General features: G+C 40.9%; 1 protein-coding gene across 5 annotated transcripts in view; it reads right to left on the bottom strand.

Annotated features, from left to right (window-relative positions):
- Positions 1-820: 820 nt before the first annotated feature.
- PLPPR1 (phospholipid phosphatase related 1) overlaps positions 821-18,344 on the bottom strand; it is a 136,243-nt gene continuing 118,719 nt past the window's right edge. For all 5 annotated transcript variants that reach the window (XM_055699620.1, XM_055699619.1, XM_055699617.1 and 2 more), the window contains 4 exons: positions 13,008-13,258; positions 5,993-6,169; positions 3,972-4,103; positions 821-2,003 (listed from right to left, as the gene is read on the bottom strand). In XM_055699620.1, coding sequence (XP_055555595.1) covers positions 1,971-2,003; positions 3,972-4,103; positions 5,993-6,169; positions 13,008-13,258 — 593 coding nt within the window. In that variant the 3' untranslated portion in view covers positions 821-1,970. The remainder of the gene's footprint in view (positions 2,004-3,971; positions 4,104-5,992; positions 6,170-13,007; positions 13,259-18,344) is intronic.

Below are 18,344 nucleotides of genomic sequence, written 5' to 3'. Positions count from 1 at the left end.
AGAACACAACCCCAGGGACGACAGCGGCAAAAACCAGGCTACAGAATATAAAGTTTTTATCTTGGAATTCAACCCTCTGCTAACCCTTTGCAGTATGAGTGGACTTAAGTGCTGCTGACTGGGTGTATTGACTGGAGTATTCATTGCTGAAAAGCTTTCCTAAAATGTCATTATTCTCCTAACACAACAGAACAGGGACCAGTTCCACAGCCAAATTTATTCAGCAGAAATTTTCCCAGTGGAATTTGCATCAAAGTTGTAGTGAGGGACTCAGAACACTATTGATGGTTCCTCATGGTCACAGAAAGCCTGCATGACCCATGTCTGGTCCTTGTATTCCTAAGGCTGAAGCAGACATCAGTAGAGACAAAAGAAAATACCAACCTACAAGAAACACTGCAAGACCAAACACAGACACCCCGAATTTTCTTTGGGTCACAGGCAAATGACAGACACCAGGCTACACATTTTGGGTTTTTGATTATTTTTTTTGCATCTGTTTTGGAAAAAATATACAAAAAAAGCCAAGAAGAACCAACATGGAAATGTGAGGTAAACATTCCAGTAAAAGTACAGACAGAGGCTCCATTCTTTAAAGGAGACACACAGCAGTTATCACCATGCTAGAAGAATGAGATGCAGGAAAATCCTAGAAACAGTGAAAAATCATGTAATGAAGCCTTTGCCCTAGTTCTAGCCATTGTAAATGGGTTCTTTTTCGTTTTTCCCTCCCATCCCCACCCCCGCTTAATTGTCTTTTTATTCCTTAAACAAAGTTGTTAAATTGTAAAATAGCAGTTTTGATACAAATTCTGTACGGCAGAATTTAAAAAAAATGCAGACTGCTACTACAGACTGTGTCAGGTTTTTTTGTTTGGTTTTTTTTGTTGTTGTTGTTGTTGTTTTTTCTTTTTTGACTTGCCAAAACCCCTTAGTGACAACTACACTGTCAGGGCAGAACTGGCTTCTTGGTTATGCCAATCTGAATGCCAAGTAATGCCACTCCACTCAAGAAGTGGTGTCACTTTTCCTTTGCACTAGTGTTACTAGTTACCCCACAAATCTATGATGAAGTCATGAAACACTTAGAGCGCAGCCTCAGCTCCACAGTGGTGGCTATATATCCCCATAGTCAATTCCTGAAGCCAGGTTTCACTGGGAGCTTTAGCTGGGCCTTGGGGAGGAATGGAGATCTAGGGAGATGATATAGTCAGCTCACATGCTATCAGCTACTACTATAAATTTTCATGTCCAGTCTGTCTATGTTGCAGACTGAGCATGTTGTTTTAGTTATTCTTCAATAACTGGCACAACCACCCACACCAGAACAATCGGCTTTGATTCAATAAGATGCTTAAGGACATCCTTCATGTCTGCCAAGTAGTCTGGAAACTGGATGGCTAACTGAAGTCTATAATGCTAAGGAATGCTTAAGTAGCTTACTGAATCAAGGACAGATGTTTATTACTTGTTGATAGTATCATTCAGGTTAGATCCTGATCACCATTATTTTCATCTGAATTAAATATATGCAATTACTTCGTATCTGTGCTGAGCTTACTCAGATCAGAATCGGACCCAGTGGTAGAAGCACTTCTTATGGTAAGAAAAGGTAAAAGTGAATTTTTTTCAAGATATATAAAATCAAAAATGAAAAAAAAATGTGTACAAATATCACATAACAACATCAACAATTCCATAGATGTAATTCCTCAGTGCACACTTTAAACAAGAAAAGGTTTTTTTGTTCTTTTTCCATTTTGCTTTTAAATTCTGGCATAATAATATTAAAGCTGACAAAAAATCAGGGCAAGCTACATCACTTTCTCATACAAAAAAAGTACAAAACATTAGCCTCTAACTAGACATAACATAATACTGGTCATCACAGTTAGACATTTAGTAACTGTGTGTCTTGGAGTATTGTACTGGAAGGTAATAAAAAATAGCTTCAGTTGGCATCTTCCATCTCAGGTTACTTCAGTCATAGAGGCAGAGTGATTCTGCAAAGAGGAGAAGGCAAACACATGAACATTTGTATACATTTTGGCATTTTTACATACCCTAGTCTGTAAAATGAAAAAAACCCACCCACCCTTCACTAATAAAATCTGTTGCCCAACTAATGTAGGGCTTTAAAACTAAGAGATCACAGTAAATGTGACTGCCATCTGTTCTGAGCTCGTGGTGGGAAGCACTGAACTCAAGCCCTGCTTCTGGGCTGTGAACACTCACTAAACAGGCTTGAAAAACCAGATGTGACTTTTTCAATGGAGACTTTCAAACTGGACTAGATCCTGCCTGGAGGGACATGTCAGTACAGGCTCAAGCACTTCATACAGTCAGTCACATAAGTAATACAGTGGGTCTGTCCTCAGTCATGGAGAGCTAAAAGACCATGGTTTGGCTTCATGTGATGTGAGCATGTGGATCCTACACAGTTTGATACTAGGTAACATACAAGGCTTAAAACCATACACAGTGGGGTCATTATGCCAAAACACATGCAGCCACATGTGTATAAAGCCACAATGTTTGGGACTTCAGTGGCAGTACAGAGTAGTCCTTGGATCATGCTTCATCTGTAGCGTTTGTGTGGATGCAAGGCAAAACAAGAGTGGGGAGAGATGCAGAAATCTGCACAGAGAAGGATTATGTACCTCCTACATCCAAAGAAACAGTAATGAGCAGCCACTCCCAAGGACTTGTTTGTAATGGAGTAGGATCACTTTTTTCCCAATCTGCTCCTGCATACTAGATGTATGGTCATTTAGAGACTGACACCCTTAATCAGAGAAAATGATCTTGTTGATTATAGTGGACATCAACAGTTAAGGCTTAGTCCCTACCTGCACTTTGCAGTCCAGAAACTGCAAAGATCTGACTAGACAATTTTTTTTCTCACAGCTTATGAACATTTTCACCTGTTCAGCCCTTTTGTCATACACAATACAATCTGGGTATGTAAGCAGCACTTAGTTTCTGGACTGCAAGTCCACCAAGAGACCAGTTAATGCACACAGTTCTGCAGATTTAGTTGAAAGTCTCCCAGAAAATCTTTGCCTCATCAAAATTGCCTTTTCAATTAAGGAAAGTATTTCCAAGTGTTAGAAACAGTGTGTTTTCCATTTTTAATTCCTATTTTCAGTTTAGTTGTCAAAGTGTTTAACAAAAGTCAGTATTGATCTTGCCACACACCGTGTAGACAGGAACGACAGGCTATTTAATAAAAGAAGTACAATTTCAGGAACAAATAAATTACACAAAGGTATTTCAGATAATTGATAAACTACAGTTCCTCTTTGTTCCCAGAAATTCTTGGCAGGTGGCATTTGCTTGCCTGTTTTGAAAGGACTGGGTATGATTCAGTTAGGCCAACACAAGCCATTTGAACTTAGTAGTTTAACAGAAACACCATCAATAATGATGCTCCTGTTAGCCTATCCTCTTGTAAATTTGAAAGAACGCTATTAACTTCCCTTCTGATGACTGAGAGGTAGAAAACAGTATGTGATTTCTTCTTATAGAAGCTACGGAACAGCAATAAGGATAAAAAGCTAATCTCTGTAATATTCTTCTGGACAGCATAGTTTATCCTCAGGATTATGAATGTTAGAGTAAATCCTTAAGATATCCCAAAAGCATTCCAAAGTGTAAATAGAATTATCTTTTCTCTCAGTTTTCTAGTCTTCTAAGCGGAAATTTGTTATCACATACAATATGCAGCAGCATGTGAAATCCTACTGCTTTAGCTGTAGATGTGCACAGGGGCAGAATATCTACAGTATTTTGTAGTTTAAGGGATAAATGCCTTAAAACAAACTCTCCTCTGATGTAAACTCACTCTGTTCAATTGGCTTAATGTTAGGAATAAACCCAGCTCCCTGTGTAGTTATGTATACAGCTAGTTTTTACTCTGCCATAACAGAAAATGTGGTTGGTGATAGTCTGGGTGAGAGGATTTACAGTACCTGCGCACTCAGTGTCTCCAGAGGACTTTCCACTCTTGGAAAAGCCATTAATGGCATTCCTCGTGGGTCTTCAGGCTTCGGTTTAGAAGGAGCTCCATGAGTTCCTTTAAAGTTATGGACAACACATATCCCCTGTGTAATGCAGGGAAAAAGAAAGAAAGAAAAAAAAATATAGGTGAGGTCAGCATGTTATGTCTCCAGGAGAAACTCGGGAATTACTATCAGGGGTCTCACAACCGCCAGTTTAACCTGGGTTTTGATTCAAGGCACCACCTATCTCAGCCTCAGGTTACAGTGTGTTTACTGACATAGTTGGGCATGGTGGACTACTTTGCTAAATGGGTTCTTCTGGCCTGTAAGCTGAGGTGATGAATCATTCTCGGCCTTTTCACATTGTATACAAGGAGAGACTCCAATGCCTGCTTTATGATCACAGAACCACGGACTACCTTGATGACGCATTTTATTGGCCAAATACTCCCTTCAGACGATGTCTTTTCCAAAAGTGAAAACAGCTAGCTCACCGGATGGCTGAATCTGCCTCATATTTGGATGACATCGAGCTCATTTAGCACCATTCCTGCACACCTCCAGCAAAACTTCAGTGGTGTTTATCCCACAAGCCCTTCCCTTGCGCATGACCAGGCTTACTGCACTCACATGGTGATGCTAGTATGAGCAAACACACATGGCACTTTTGGGCTTGGGAACACAGTGGAAAAAAGATGCAGGAACTGACATCTGCTGTCAGAGTGATTCCTGCAGCCAGCTCCTTGCTGGCTCTTCCTCTCTGCTGCTCTTTACACCTGATCAAGGAGCAGACTGCAGCCTGGGTGAGTCTTGTGCTGGCAGCAGAAATCTCACAGCACCCCTCCCCTCCAAGCTCTGGGGAGACCCCTTCCACCTGCAGGGCCAAAATGTTGCTGGGAGCTGGCTGTCACTGCTAGAAACAGGTACTGGGAGCACACAGATTATCCAGATATACATGGTGATTGTGTCTTATATTGCATGGGCTAGATTTAAACTGCCTTTCCCAGTGAGAATCAGACAAATTTCTTACATTAAAGCAGAGGAGGTTCAGGTTAGAGGTTGCAGACATCTTTTTATTTAAAGGGAACACAGGAATAAATGATATGTGAAGGTCTATTGTTTCTTTTTTTTAATAACAGAATAGAAATAAAATCAGTGACATGACAATCTAGATTTAAGGCATCTTTGAAACCTAATCCCTCCTGATTACTGAGCTAAAGTGGCTGGTGCTATGCAGTGGACAGTTTTGAAGCACATTTTAATTAAATGGAAGCAGGTGCATTTCTTGGTAATAGCAAGAATCACCTTGACTGCTTGCTGTGTGGGTAAAGCCTCAACAAGAGATCTCTCACTGAACAGAACACTTAAACCACTCAGCCAACAAGGGAGCAAGTAACATCCAAAGTCCAGAGAGTTCCTATTCCTAGATTCGGTGGGAATACCTCTGATACATTTTAATACATTTGGTCTTCCTGTGAGATGGTGAACAACTTCAGCTCAACTCCAAATGCTGCAAAGGGAGGCAGTTTTGTCTCCCAATGAGTTTGTCCTGGCTTTGCTTGCACTGTTTTTATGGTCTGAAACAAAATGGGGAACCATGACCACTGCTCAGAGCCCCAGACAACACCTTATGTCCTACATTTTTGCCAGATACCAGGCAGTCATGTCAAACATGCGCCTTTTGACATTAGTTGACATCTTAAAGCATTTTCCAGGACAGGTCAAGTAAGAACACGTACAATAACTAAAATAATCTTGAAATATAAACAATGCACAAATGTCATCATATTAGGCTTATTAGTTAGTATCAACCTGATTTCGTATCAGAATTTTCTCTGATGACACTGTTAATTAGATGGGGCTAGAATTACTTCTTAGCAACTGGATCAACCCAGCTGCAATAGGCCACAAGAGAACAGTAATTTTTATATTCATTTTTTTTTTCAGCTGAGGTATTTTCAAAAGGAATTAAAAAGGACTGATGGACTTACCAGAAACAAAGCTACAGCACTGCCCAAGATAAAGCCTGCAATCACGTCTGAACAGTGGTTTCGATACTCAGAAACTCGATTTAGCCCAGTGAGGAATGCAGCACATAGGGTACCCAGACACAGCACAGGTTTGGCTAGCCTGCTACTCTTTGTTTTAATTGTGCTTGTGATGTACATCTGAAAAAAAAGAGCAAGCCAAAAATGAAAAGGGGCTCTGCCAGTAATCTTTTTCCACCCAGCCAAATCCTAAATCAGCAAGGATGTGACAAAACCCATGACTCATTAAAAAACACATTAGGAAAGGGAGGAAGAAGTTTAAGGTAATTCAGAGAACACTTTTAAAAGAACAAAACAGATGCTGTTAAATGATGTTTCAGGATGTCAAATATCCCATCAACAGCATTTACATACTGGACTTTTTCTGAGCTTATTTGTATGTATAGGCTCAGTTTTACTGACTTCTTAACTTGTGCAAATACTCGCTCATATGCTAGCGAACAGGCAGTCTGAATGTACATGACTAAACGTTTGCAAAAGGAGTCAAGAATTTACATTTATACTCCTGCAGAAACTGTAATGTGCACATGATGGAGTACCTAGCATCCATACAAACTACTAGCTGCTCCAGCTTCCTAAGTGGTGGTAAGTTTAAGAAAGAGAGACTATTAAAGGAAACCATTCCAAATATTTTCTCTGCAAGATTAAATGAGACACAGAATATGAGAGAGATTTCTTTCAAAACAAAGTTGATTCTGAAAATGTAATTCCAGAGCATGAAGTTTCACTGTGCTTTTAATATTTTTTAATGAACCCCACATGTTTTTGGCAGTTTGTATTTTATTTTTAATGCATTTTGACAGAGAGAGTAAAACCATGTGGGTCACAATTAGCAGTCAGTCATTAATTCCAGAGCCACAAAATGACAAAGATCAAGCAAACCAAGCCTGATGGAAAAACAATTCAATAAAATTCTTTCCAGCAAGGAAGTATGGATATCTACATGATTTCCAAAGCTTTGGTAAGCACAGCAGGTAAGTCAAACACATTTGCCAGAAATCTCCAGATGACACACTGCCTCCCATACATCAGAGTCAGGAAGATACATTTGAAAAATTCACTTGATTCTGATTACCAATCAGCTAGTAAATTAACTTGATTCACACACCATAGATCTGATCCAGTGAAAGTATAAACACCTGTTCTGCTGGGAAATAGAAAGATTACAAACCATGGAAGCATCTCTTCCAGTGTTTATTATCAACAGATGCCATTTTATTTGTAAAGAAAAAAAGTATGTTCTCGTGTTGTAAAAACAGTCAAATCGCCAACGCTGAAAACATTTTCATTCTTGGCCCTTTTTCAGTTGTCAGAAATGGAAATATGGTTGTTAAGACTTCTGGGCAAAAGACGCTGTAGAAGATCCTTATTGTTTGAATCACATCTGCAATAAACACCACAACTGGGATCTCTGATTGTGCTGTCTGAAGGTCACAAACCTCATCTTGCCCTAGGATGACATCATTTCTGGGGAAGGGCACTGCTGAGCACTTTGCCATGGGCAGTACTGAAATCAGAGTGGGACTCTGCAGGACTGTGGAGAACCAAGAGTTGTTCTCCTTCGTTGCTGCTGTAGCAGCTCAGGACACCGTGCTGGCTCACACTGCCAGTCTCTGGCCAAAACTGCAATGGCTTGGCTGAAGCTGCCTCATGATTTTACTGTGCCTGCGCTAAAGGAAGTCTGCGGAGGCTTGGCTTCATGCTTCCAATTGCAACTATCAGCACAGCTTGCTTCGCACTCCCTGATCTATTTGGCAACCATAGGCAATTATTTTACTGTATTTTAATGCCTGTCCCTTTCTTCATGAGCAAGGTATATAGAGGTCACTATGGTCTGGCACATAATTTTGGGATCAAGAAACATAAAATGCATCCATTCTCCAGGTCACCCTGTTCACTGCTTTTCATATATTCCTTTATTCTGCTGTATTGTGTGTAGTTTTTACTGTTTTTTTTTTTTAAACACTTTTTACTTTCCCCCTGTCCATATTTCTTTTCCCTTCCCCCTGACTGAGCCATCAAATGTCCCCACAGCTGGCTGGTGTTAAGAGTGTTAGCTCTAAACCCGTTACAATACACAACTCTAGAAGGCATGCAGCAACTGCCTCTTGGAAGGGCAAGGGACAGGCCAGAGAAACTGACCAGGGGAAGGGAAATTTGACTGCATCCAGACCTGTACCTAGGCAAAATTACGCTTTTACCTGCCAAGGAACTGCAGTACTAGATTTCTAACAGCCGAATTTGCCAGATCTCTGCCTGGTGAAATTAACTCTTCTGCCCTTAGATGTGCTGCTGACCACATCATTTAAAGGTGAATTCAATTTATGAACTGGAACATCATGGCGTGTGATAGCACTGTGGATGGGATTAAGTTACTCAAGAGGTTCCTGCTTGCTTTGTTTTTCAAACCAAATAACCTAGCTGCTGCACATGCCTTGAAATGACAGCTAGCAACTGAGCACTAGATGGCATTCCTGCCCCAGTCTTTGTGACTGACTCCACCTGACTATCACCAACACTCAACCTTAAGGAAAAAATATCATTGCCACTGTATGAATAATTACGCTCCATCTTTTCACCCTATGCATTTCGTTTAGCAGAAGACAATTCAAAAAACAGTAGGGAGCTGGATCGCTCTCCTGTTCCCTGCCAAAGTGCTACTGCTGTTTACAGCATCCAAAGGAAAAGCATCACCTCTTAAAAGAAAGAATGCAGTCCTGCTACGACAGCTGCAAACCCTAGCTATAGAGAAGAACTCACACATACTTGTTTTCTTACAGGTAAAACTTTTGTGGTGTCTTTCAGATGCCTACCAGAGCAATGTAAAAACTTCAAAGAGAACTCCTTTCTGGCACCTTCCCCGGTGGAGCTGTGCATGGGCTGTGTTTGGAACATTTTGAGAGGAAGCTGGATCTTTGGCCACCCACATGGGAGAGTCCTCCTTATTACAGATGGGAAGTACCTAATGTATTTGAAGTTTCATGTGCCTTGACAGGAAAACATAAACTTGTAGCAAAGAGAACATTTTTAGCAATGAGGGTAATTACCCATGCAAACAGATTGCTAAGGGAAAACTGTTAAACTCTCATGAGGAGGGTTTAAAACAAGACAAACTGTTTGCCCAGAAGGTATGCTCCAGTTCATCCATAAATCACATGCTCAGCTCAGAAATAACTGGGAGAGCTTCTCCATTCTGGTCAGACTTCCCCATCACTGCAGTTTGATCTTTACTGTCCTGATCCCTAAAGCCAAGATATTGTTTAAGATTCTCGCAGTGTGTTTACCCTTTCACTTATAGCATGTTTTCAAAGCTTTATGTAAAACACAGGAAATTTTAAAATTTTCCACAATGCTATTTATAGAGCAAATTTAATTACAAAACTCTAAATGTCAAAACCAGTTATTTGATGGGTAGGAGAGGAAGGAAGGAATGAACATAAAAAGATGTGAAGAAACCAGAGTAAGTCATATTAAAAAATAAACTACATATGATTTAACTACATAAATTATCTATTCCGCTCCTTTGCAGCCCTCTTATCAGTACGTTCAAGCAGTGTATTTAGCAATGTGCAATGTGTGATAGTAGCTCTCATCCTGAGCGTAATTTCTCTTATATCTTTTTCAGACAGACAAAAGCATAGACAGTCAAGGAGGCTTTTTTGTTTGCACATTTAAAATATACATACATACACACATTTATATATATCTCTATATATGCAAATATATGCATATAGTTAGAATGTATATTACATCTGTGATGAGAAAGGCAGAGTGAAAGAAGTCTGCCTTGTCCTTTTAGCAGAAAGTGGGGAGATTTGTGACAGTTTATTTTCCTTGGAAAGTTCACAATTTCATAGCAATACTGGAAAATTCTGTGTCCTGCAAGCTTTACAGACAAACTTTCCTTCGCCATAGAGGTTTCTACAGCAGAGCCTTTGATAACAAAGTGTATTGTAGAACGTGATACAGTCTGCTAGATGCTCAGTGCAGCTGCTCAAATTGCCAGGGCCTTAAATTTCACTGATTAGTCTGGTGTGTGTTAATGCAGAAATGGAAGAAATTGTTGGTGGGGTTACAATTAACTGGGTTGCAGAAGGGATTTGCTGTAGTGTTCTCTGCTATTCAGAACTTCCTAAATGCTCTAAGTTTCATGTTCAGGTACCTTGTATCACTCTAATCTAGTCAAGAAGCAACTCACCCAGGCATAAACCACACACCCAGTGTGGCGGGGTAGAGGATCCTAGCCAGATGGAAGTGACAGAAAGCATTACTTGTGGATGCTGCTAGGCAACAGCTTAGCTCAAGAATCTTAAAACCCCTACTAAATAGACAACGTAAGTGACTAGCTGCATCTTTCAACCATAGACACCCTGTTGTGACTGTAAACTAGTTCTCCTTGCTTTCACTTCAGAGGCAAACAGAAGAGGTCCTCCAGTTGTGCTGGTGAAACACTTCTAATTTTCCATGTTCTAGTTGAGCACTACCATCTGTTAGATACCTTTGTCATTGACTCTGACCCTTCTCAGAAGAGCATGAAGTAAGTGTTGTTTAAAGATGATGTAACTGGGATATCCATATGCAACATATGATTTTATCATCTGTTTTTTGGGTTTTGCCAGATATGTCAATGAATTAAGGGGCATTTCTAGCCTACCATTTTCCCTTGGGAAAGCTACATAGAAACATGTGTTTCTAACTATACAGCCGTGTGTACTATGTACAGTGACTACCATGGCATCCTGTGATACTTCTGAGAGACTACCAAAACTTCATTAGATGCCATTCTAATTTTTGTGTAAGTATGGAAGCCAGGGCTGTCAGCTGTTTTCTCTTTCCCCTACTTTAGGCGTACAAGATTCACCATTGCCTGCAGAGATCACAAAAGCAACGCTTTGGGTTCTCCTCAGCTGCTTTGGTAGGTGAAAAGAAAAAGCCTAGCTGACTATATATAAACCCTGGATTATAGAAAAAACCCAACCAAAGCACAAAGCCAAGCCAATCACACACTGCGGGCATACTATCAATAGCAGACTAATGAACAAACCACCACAGAGACATCTGCAGGGGATATTTGAGGTTCGGTGATCAGAGGAACTTGCCAGATCTCAGCAGACATTTATACAATGACAGACAGTGTCAGTGCTGATTCTATTCTCCTGCCTCCTCACATTCAACCTGTACTATTGTTCTTGTTCCATGGCTCAAATCTTCAGCTTTATGCAAAATACAGCTATTACTAACCAAATACCCTGTTTTATGTTCAGAAGCCCACGTTATCATGCATTTTAGAATCAGCAAGACACTTCTCAAAAAATTGTGCACAGCACAGTTACTAAGCAAAGCTAGACCTGAACACTGCATTTGCTGTGTAATGCTCAAGTTATTCCCAACTGACACGCAGGGAAAAGCTAAGTGACACCACCTTGAGTGCTAGAGGGTGCCTTCAGGCAGAGAACTGGTCTAAAATGGGACTGTAGGCTGAAATGCCTTAAGGGCAGACTTTTATGGCCTTGCAGCTCAGAAATTACTCCATGTCCTGGCTCTACCTGGTATCTTCCTATGTGGAGAGGAGTGCAGGCTTATTGCAGGTACTCTTGAAAGACTAGGGCTCAGTAACACCTAGCTACTGGGGATTTAAGCTCAGGAAAGAAAAGCATTATTCCTCTTCAGTTGTAGAAATCAGCCTGTTTGTAGAAGACTTGCCTTCCCAGGAAACAAAGGAGGTTGAGCAGGGAAAATCCATGAAAGGATGTAAACTAGCTTAGGGCAGAACCAGGACCAAGCCTAACCCTGGAGCTTCCACCTAAGAGTTTATCATGATGAAAACAGCTGCTACAACAATGTTGAGTTTATTGGGATCTGTATTTCACACATGGTTGCTTACTGTTCAGAAGTAATGCACCCAAAATGTTATGGGCCTTTCAAACACTTCCCAACAAATCCTGATCAAAGCAGTCAGCAATTTAGTATCTCTGTCATTATTCACGCAACATTCACTGCAAACAGATGGATATTTAAACAACACTGGGTGGCCTCTTCATTTTACAGTAAAAATCTGGTGGTTTATTCATCTGCTACCAAGATCAGGGTAAAATATTCAGTAAATACCCTGTAATTAATAAATCTAAGGCTCTTCTCAATTCCTGATGACCTACAGACAGACTCTGCCACTCATTTGAGTCAAAATACTGTGGGAGAAAAGACCTAGTCAAGCTGTTTTAAGATCAACCATGTTAAGTCCACCACAGTTAAACTACAGGTTAAACCACCACAGTTTTCTACTATTTCTTGGATCAGTTTTCAAACATTAAGGAAACTTTAGCCAGAGAACACAAATGAGCAGCTGATCCGTTTCACTAGACTTTTTAAGACAGACAGTTTCTTTTCTGACGCTATAGCAGTGTCACCTTGTCAAAAGGTCAATTGGGGACCATTTCTCTGTGATAACAGCAAATTCTGGCACTTTTATTACAATCTTCTTTGCATAAGGAATTCCGGTCCTAAACAAGGGAAGCAAAATCCAGTCCAGTTCAGCCTCCCATTGAAATGGCACCATTTACATTTTAAACATTCAACAACCCATGGCATGTGAACAAAAGAAATACTAGTGATACAGGAGCCATTTAAGCATCAACTTCACTTTAATGTTCATGATACAGGGGCAGGGAGAAGAGGTTGAATGCACACTCCAAGGCCTCTGAGAAAATCAGCAGCAAAGACAGGAGTAGGACCTCATGCCTTCATGTCATACACTGCCTCAAAAGCAATGAACATTTGATTTAGTTACACTAGGACTGGTAAAACAGAGAGAAGGGGATTTTCCCCTACAGGAAAAGAAGAAATCCCTCCACAGAACAACCCTCTTTTTCTTCAAAAAACCACTGTAAGAAAAATGGCCCCATCTAGATGCGCAATCAGAAACCTCTCATACAAGTTAGCTTTCATCACTGGCACTCACCGTGGCATATAAAGCTGAGTAGATGCTCAAAGCAGCATGTTTGGATGGAAAGGATCTCCTCGCCTTTTCAATCACCTCCACATCTCCAGTGCAAATGTTGCCATTGTTTATGAACTGGTGGTGGGCCCGACAGTCATTTCCAGTGTAGTTGGGCTTACATACGGTCAGAAAGTAGGGAGCCAAGTTCCCAGTCACAACCTGGCCAGCATTTACAAATATGTCAGTGGCAAAAAGTCCGAACGCAAACACTCCTGTGAGGAAAGGTTAGAAATAATGATTATTCAAACAGGTTTACAAAAAAAATCTTGGTACCTGAAAGGAAGAGACATAATGAGAGGTAAGAGACCAGACCCTGCAGTCATTACCGAGAAAAAGCCCCTGCTGACTCCAGCAGAGTCCTGCATCAAAGGCATGACACATGCTTAACTCTGACAGGTGCTTAACTCTATGACTCCAGAAGGAATCACAAGCAGGCTGAATATGATCATCTAGCGCCTAAGTACTTTTGTGATTCAAGCTCTGAACAGAACTATAGGTATCACTGAAAATGATGCACTTAATTTGTGCCTGTAAAGTTTCCACTGTGACAAAGCCTCACAGCCTGCAGTCAAATGTCATGCATGAGCTGTTAAAAACATGTATTTTTACCACATCTGGGCCCAAAACCGGTAATACAACACCTCTGAACCTGAAAAAGCAGTGTAGGGCTGAGACACAATACTGTACTTACCTAATATAACTATCTAGTGTCAAGTATCTTTTGCATTGACTATTAACCATCCTGATGTTGAAACATTAAGATCCTCATCTAGCAATATCTGGTAGGTCCTTTTGGAAACATTCTCATGCTTTATTTTGGAGGACACTTCCACACAGTTGCAGTCAGCTCTTGTCACTGGGAGCACATACCCACAAATGCTACGGCAGGAAGCATTCATTTCAACGCAGGAACATTTCCAGGATTGTGGACCATCAATACTGGAGTAGTCACATCCTCCACTGACTCCCTATGAGCGTTACCAATACCTGCTACAGCTGCTATCAACATATATAAGGATTTTTTACTTGCATGTACTGCCTACATACCAAAGGAACAGAACAGCAGGTTTGCAGACAAGACAAACCCAAGCATTCCAAAAGACAAAATCAGCTCCCCTTTTCCCGTTCCTATCACCAAGCTGGATTAAAGTGTCACAAAAATTTAGAATAAATGAATGTTTACTTTTGGTCGGGGAACGTTGAGGGTCATATTTTTGCTTTCTCCCTCCTGTAGCTCTGTAAGCAAAACTCATTTAAATTATAAATTAGCTGAGTTGACTGTGTGTTTAAATATGACTAAGAGCTGGAGCTCCAGGGAAAACACCTCAGTAGAGTGTGATAAAATCTTAAGAGCTGGCACCACCATGGTTATAATAACTTCACTGCTTATCTTGTACTGAGTTCAAAAAAAGAAGACTGCTGTAGTCTGAGAAACAAAAAATATCAGGGAGTCAGTAACATAATGCAGCAGAAAATGCTTTACATCAAACTAATGAGAATCAAGGATTGTTCTGCAGATATTGTTACCCACCTTGCAGCTAATAGAAAGCAGAAGGGCTAGAGTTGACAGTTAGGTCCTTCTAAACATTCAGGTCCTCTCTACACACAGGACAATTGTACAGACAGTAACATTAAAAAAACCCTGTAACTAAAAATGGATTCATTGTATGAGTGTGAAGTGGGGCTTGCCAGTGCTGCTTGCTCACAAAGATGGTGTGCTGTGACTGATACAGCTGTGCTGTAGCACAAGTTCCTCACTGGGGTACAGATGGGAAGAGCCATCTCCTTGGGTAGCAGCCCAGAGCAGCTGCAGGAGTGCTGAGCAGTTTGTCCTCACCACAGCTCCCCACGGTTAGGAAGGAGTGTTAACACAGTGAAGATGATTTTGGGGACTGAGTTTATTACTATTCTTTATATGAGTTTATTATCATTCATGATTAATGAAGTGATGTGTGATCATGGATTTAAAAAGCCAGTGGCGGTCAAAGAAGAAGGTAGCATCCCTCTGGTTCTAGACAGCAGGACTGGCCCCTGTCTTTTTACTGGCATGACAGTCTTCCTCCCATTTATCCTGCTAAGTGTCTGTGCTTGAAAGGGAAATGGAGAGTGCACTGACACTGGTCTTTTATTTCCTTTATCCCTCTGCTAATATTTTAAATCCATGGTTTTCCACAGCCAGCAGGAGCTCCTCACCTACATTAGCCAATGCACAAGCAAGTTCAAATGAAAAAGCCAGCAGGTATCTATTCAGCCTGGTGAAACAGCAAGTTATGCCAGAGATAAATCTTGTTTTATATATGGCTCTTTGGCCAAATTCTTAAGATTTTTTTTTGGCACAGCTTGCTTTAAATGTCATCTTTTTGATGTGCTGTGCAAATCACAGGGAATACAGTAAGGATTATTATCCAGTCCTTTACAATACTTAGAGGAAATCTAAGAGGCAGGCAGTCTGGCCCATGGTCTTTATCCTAACAGGTAAATACAAGCCAAAACCTGAGGTGTTTCAGAAAAAGCTCATGGGCTTCACAAAGTTATTTCACTCTCTAGGCAGTGCACAGGTACAAAGGTGGTCCAGTGTTTTTCTCCAAAGGAAGGAAGTTTCAACACCCGCATTTTCTCAATAATTGGTAGCACTAAAAGTGCTGGGCCAGAAGCCAGAATCAACTGCTGAGGGCTGTAGCACTCTGCAGAACAGCAGAGCAAGCCAGGACTGAAACATTTATTATACTCTGACTGTGATGCATATTGATCAGTGTAATTCCCTTCTTGCAGTTCTGCCAAACTGTGCCTTATGAAAATCATAGCTATGTGCAGCATTGAATTTGGCTAGCAGGAATTTAACACTTGCAGAATGATCACACATCATGTAGTTTCTGGAGACTTTGATACAGGATTGGCTGTAATTGGTGTAAAGGTTGTAACACCAGTGAGCCTCGGTAGTGGCAAAGAGTCCCCTGATTGTTTTTGTACCTCAGGAATCCATCTGTTCAACGGATGTCATACAGCTGAAGCCCATGATACAATGCCACAGAGGGAGAATTGGAGAACATATGCCTTTTCCAGACTTTGATGCTCAGGTGTAATGGGAGATGATGCTGTCCTGCTAAGGAGCAAGTGCTTTATCTCACTGTGCTTGCTTTGGCCTAGAAAACCTGGGAGTGAACTTTAGTCCGAAACTTGGCATATGCCAAGAAAAGTTGTAAACGGTGCAAGCCATATGGGAAGAAGACCTATAGCCTCTACAGTTGGCTACTAGCAGAAAGGATGGACAAACATTAATCTCATTTACATAAAGCCACTCTTTCCCTCATCCACACATGTCACATAGTTTTGCTGCACACAGAGGCCTTAAAGAAGGAGGGAAAGCTATTTCTGGAAAGGCTTCCTGACTTTTTGTCACAGTCCTGGCTCACAGCTGTGTTTGTGTGTGTCAGGAGCAGACAGAAAGTAGGGGCTAGAAGGCAAACCAGTAAGCAGAATGTTACTGGGAGAGAGATTAATTTAGTCTAGAGATAGAGGGTAGGCTATACTTCCTGCTACTCTTTTTAGCTGCCCCAGAGTCCACGAAGCAGCACCTGAGGATCAGATTTGGACATATATTTATGTCTAGTAAGAAAGACCTTAGACAAACTAAATGTGCAAACCAAAAAAAAAGAACAAACAAGGTAAGTCCTGTTCAAAAATACTGAGGACAGACAACACAAACCTTGAATCTTTCCAGCTCCATCTTACCTGAACTAACACTTGTCTTGCAGAAGAACCTAAATCTTCAACAGCTTCAATTTTGAATGCTTCAGTTTTCATTTCCCCACTTACATCTCCATCTGACTTACTGCCAAAAAGTCCTGCAAGCATGAATCCATAATTTCTGGGCTCTCACTCACATGCTACTCTAATGGCCTTTCTCCTACCAAGCTCCATGTGTGGCTGTTCACCAGTGTTGCCACCTCCAGCTCTGCCTGTTGCTTTTGCTAACAGAGACATGTGCTTTGAAGAAGAATCCAGCTCTCCTCATCACTGCAACCTCATTACAACCCTGTCTTCTCCCTGTAACTTGTGCTCAACCTCTCTCTCCTTCCACCATGAACCTAACATCAGTGACTGCAGCTGCTTGTTGACTCCATAGAAACTATCACTATTACAGACATTTTAAATGCCACTGATTTGAAACAAAACAATGACAACAACAACAAGAAAAAAAATCAACAAAACTCCCTGGGAGTTATAGAAGAACAGCTGAACAGACATCAGGAAGACACAAGTGAGGTGCCAGTGGGTGGAAATCAGAATGAGGATGTAGGCGGCTTTATTAAAGAAAAAACATTAAACACTTAAGTGACAAAGGAAACAATGCATTGAAGGGCTCATGAGACATCAGAAGCTATGCCCTTTGGTAACATATCATCATGTCTTCTACCAAGTACATTTATGTAGGCACTCCTCTCCTGGTACAAGAATTATTTACTTTAAAAAAAGAAATATCTAAATATCTATAACAAAAACTACGAAGGAATTTGAATAACAGGATGCTAATCAACCCTTACAAACAGTTAACAAGACAAGGCCTTGGGAGAAGGAATAGACACCATAAATATATCAGGCTGGGACATAAGATAAGTTCAAGGAGAACCAAAGGGTTAATGAGATCAAATGGAACATTAATTGAACTATGTGTGAACTATCCTAATTCCCATACTAACCCCCCTACCCTCGAGCTAAGAAAGACCTCTACTAACAAAGGCCCCTCTTCACAGAACATGAAGAAAGAATGCTGTACCTTTAAATGGAGCTGAGTCTCATAAAAGCCAATGAGAATTAAGTGTGACTAAATGTAATGGTAAACTACTGTTCAAAGTGTGCAAAATGTTCTACCATGTATTAAGAGGTGTGCTAGCTTTGTGGATTTAACCACTGAGCACCCAGCTCTGCACAGACGTGCAATAAACAAGCATCTCAGCTCTGTGTGGATCACCTTTTGCACAGCCTGTAAAGAACCCAGGTCTGGGATAGCACTCTCTCCCAGTGCCCAGCCAACTACCTAAATTTGTCACACTCAACCTAATTTACTTGGAAAACATTTATACTACACATGCTAACTCTCGTTCCCCTAACCCCTTCCCCCCCCTAAGTTTTTTGAAGAAGATTAGACTTTCAATGGAGGGAGTCCCTGTAAGGACCCATGGCTCTATCGAAATGCTGATCCTCAGCCCATCTCTGAAGGTTTCACTCTAATGGGCCTGTGCATCCAGCTAGTTAATAATAGAACACGCATTGTTTCACAGTGAACTTCTCATCCAA

The sequence above is a fragment of the Falco cherrug genome, chromosome Z (genome assembly GCF_023634085.1).
Source record: "Falco cherrug isolate bFalChe1 chromosome Z, bFalChe1.pri, whole genome shotgun sequence".
Taxonomy (NCBI): Eukaryota; Metazoa; Chordata; class Aves; order Falconiformes; family Falconidae; genus Falco; species Falco cherrug.
The sequence above is the reverse complement of the archived record's forward strand: the minus strand, read 5'-3'. Positions and strand labels throughout refer to the sequence as shown.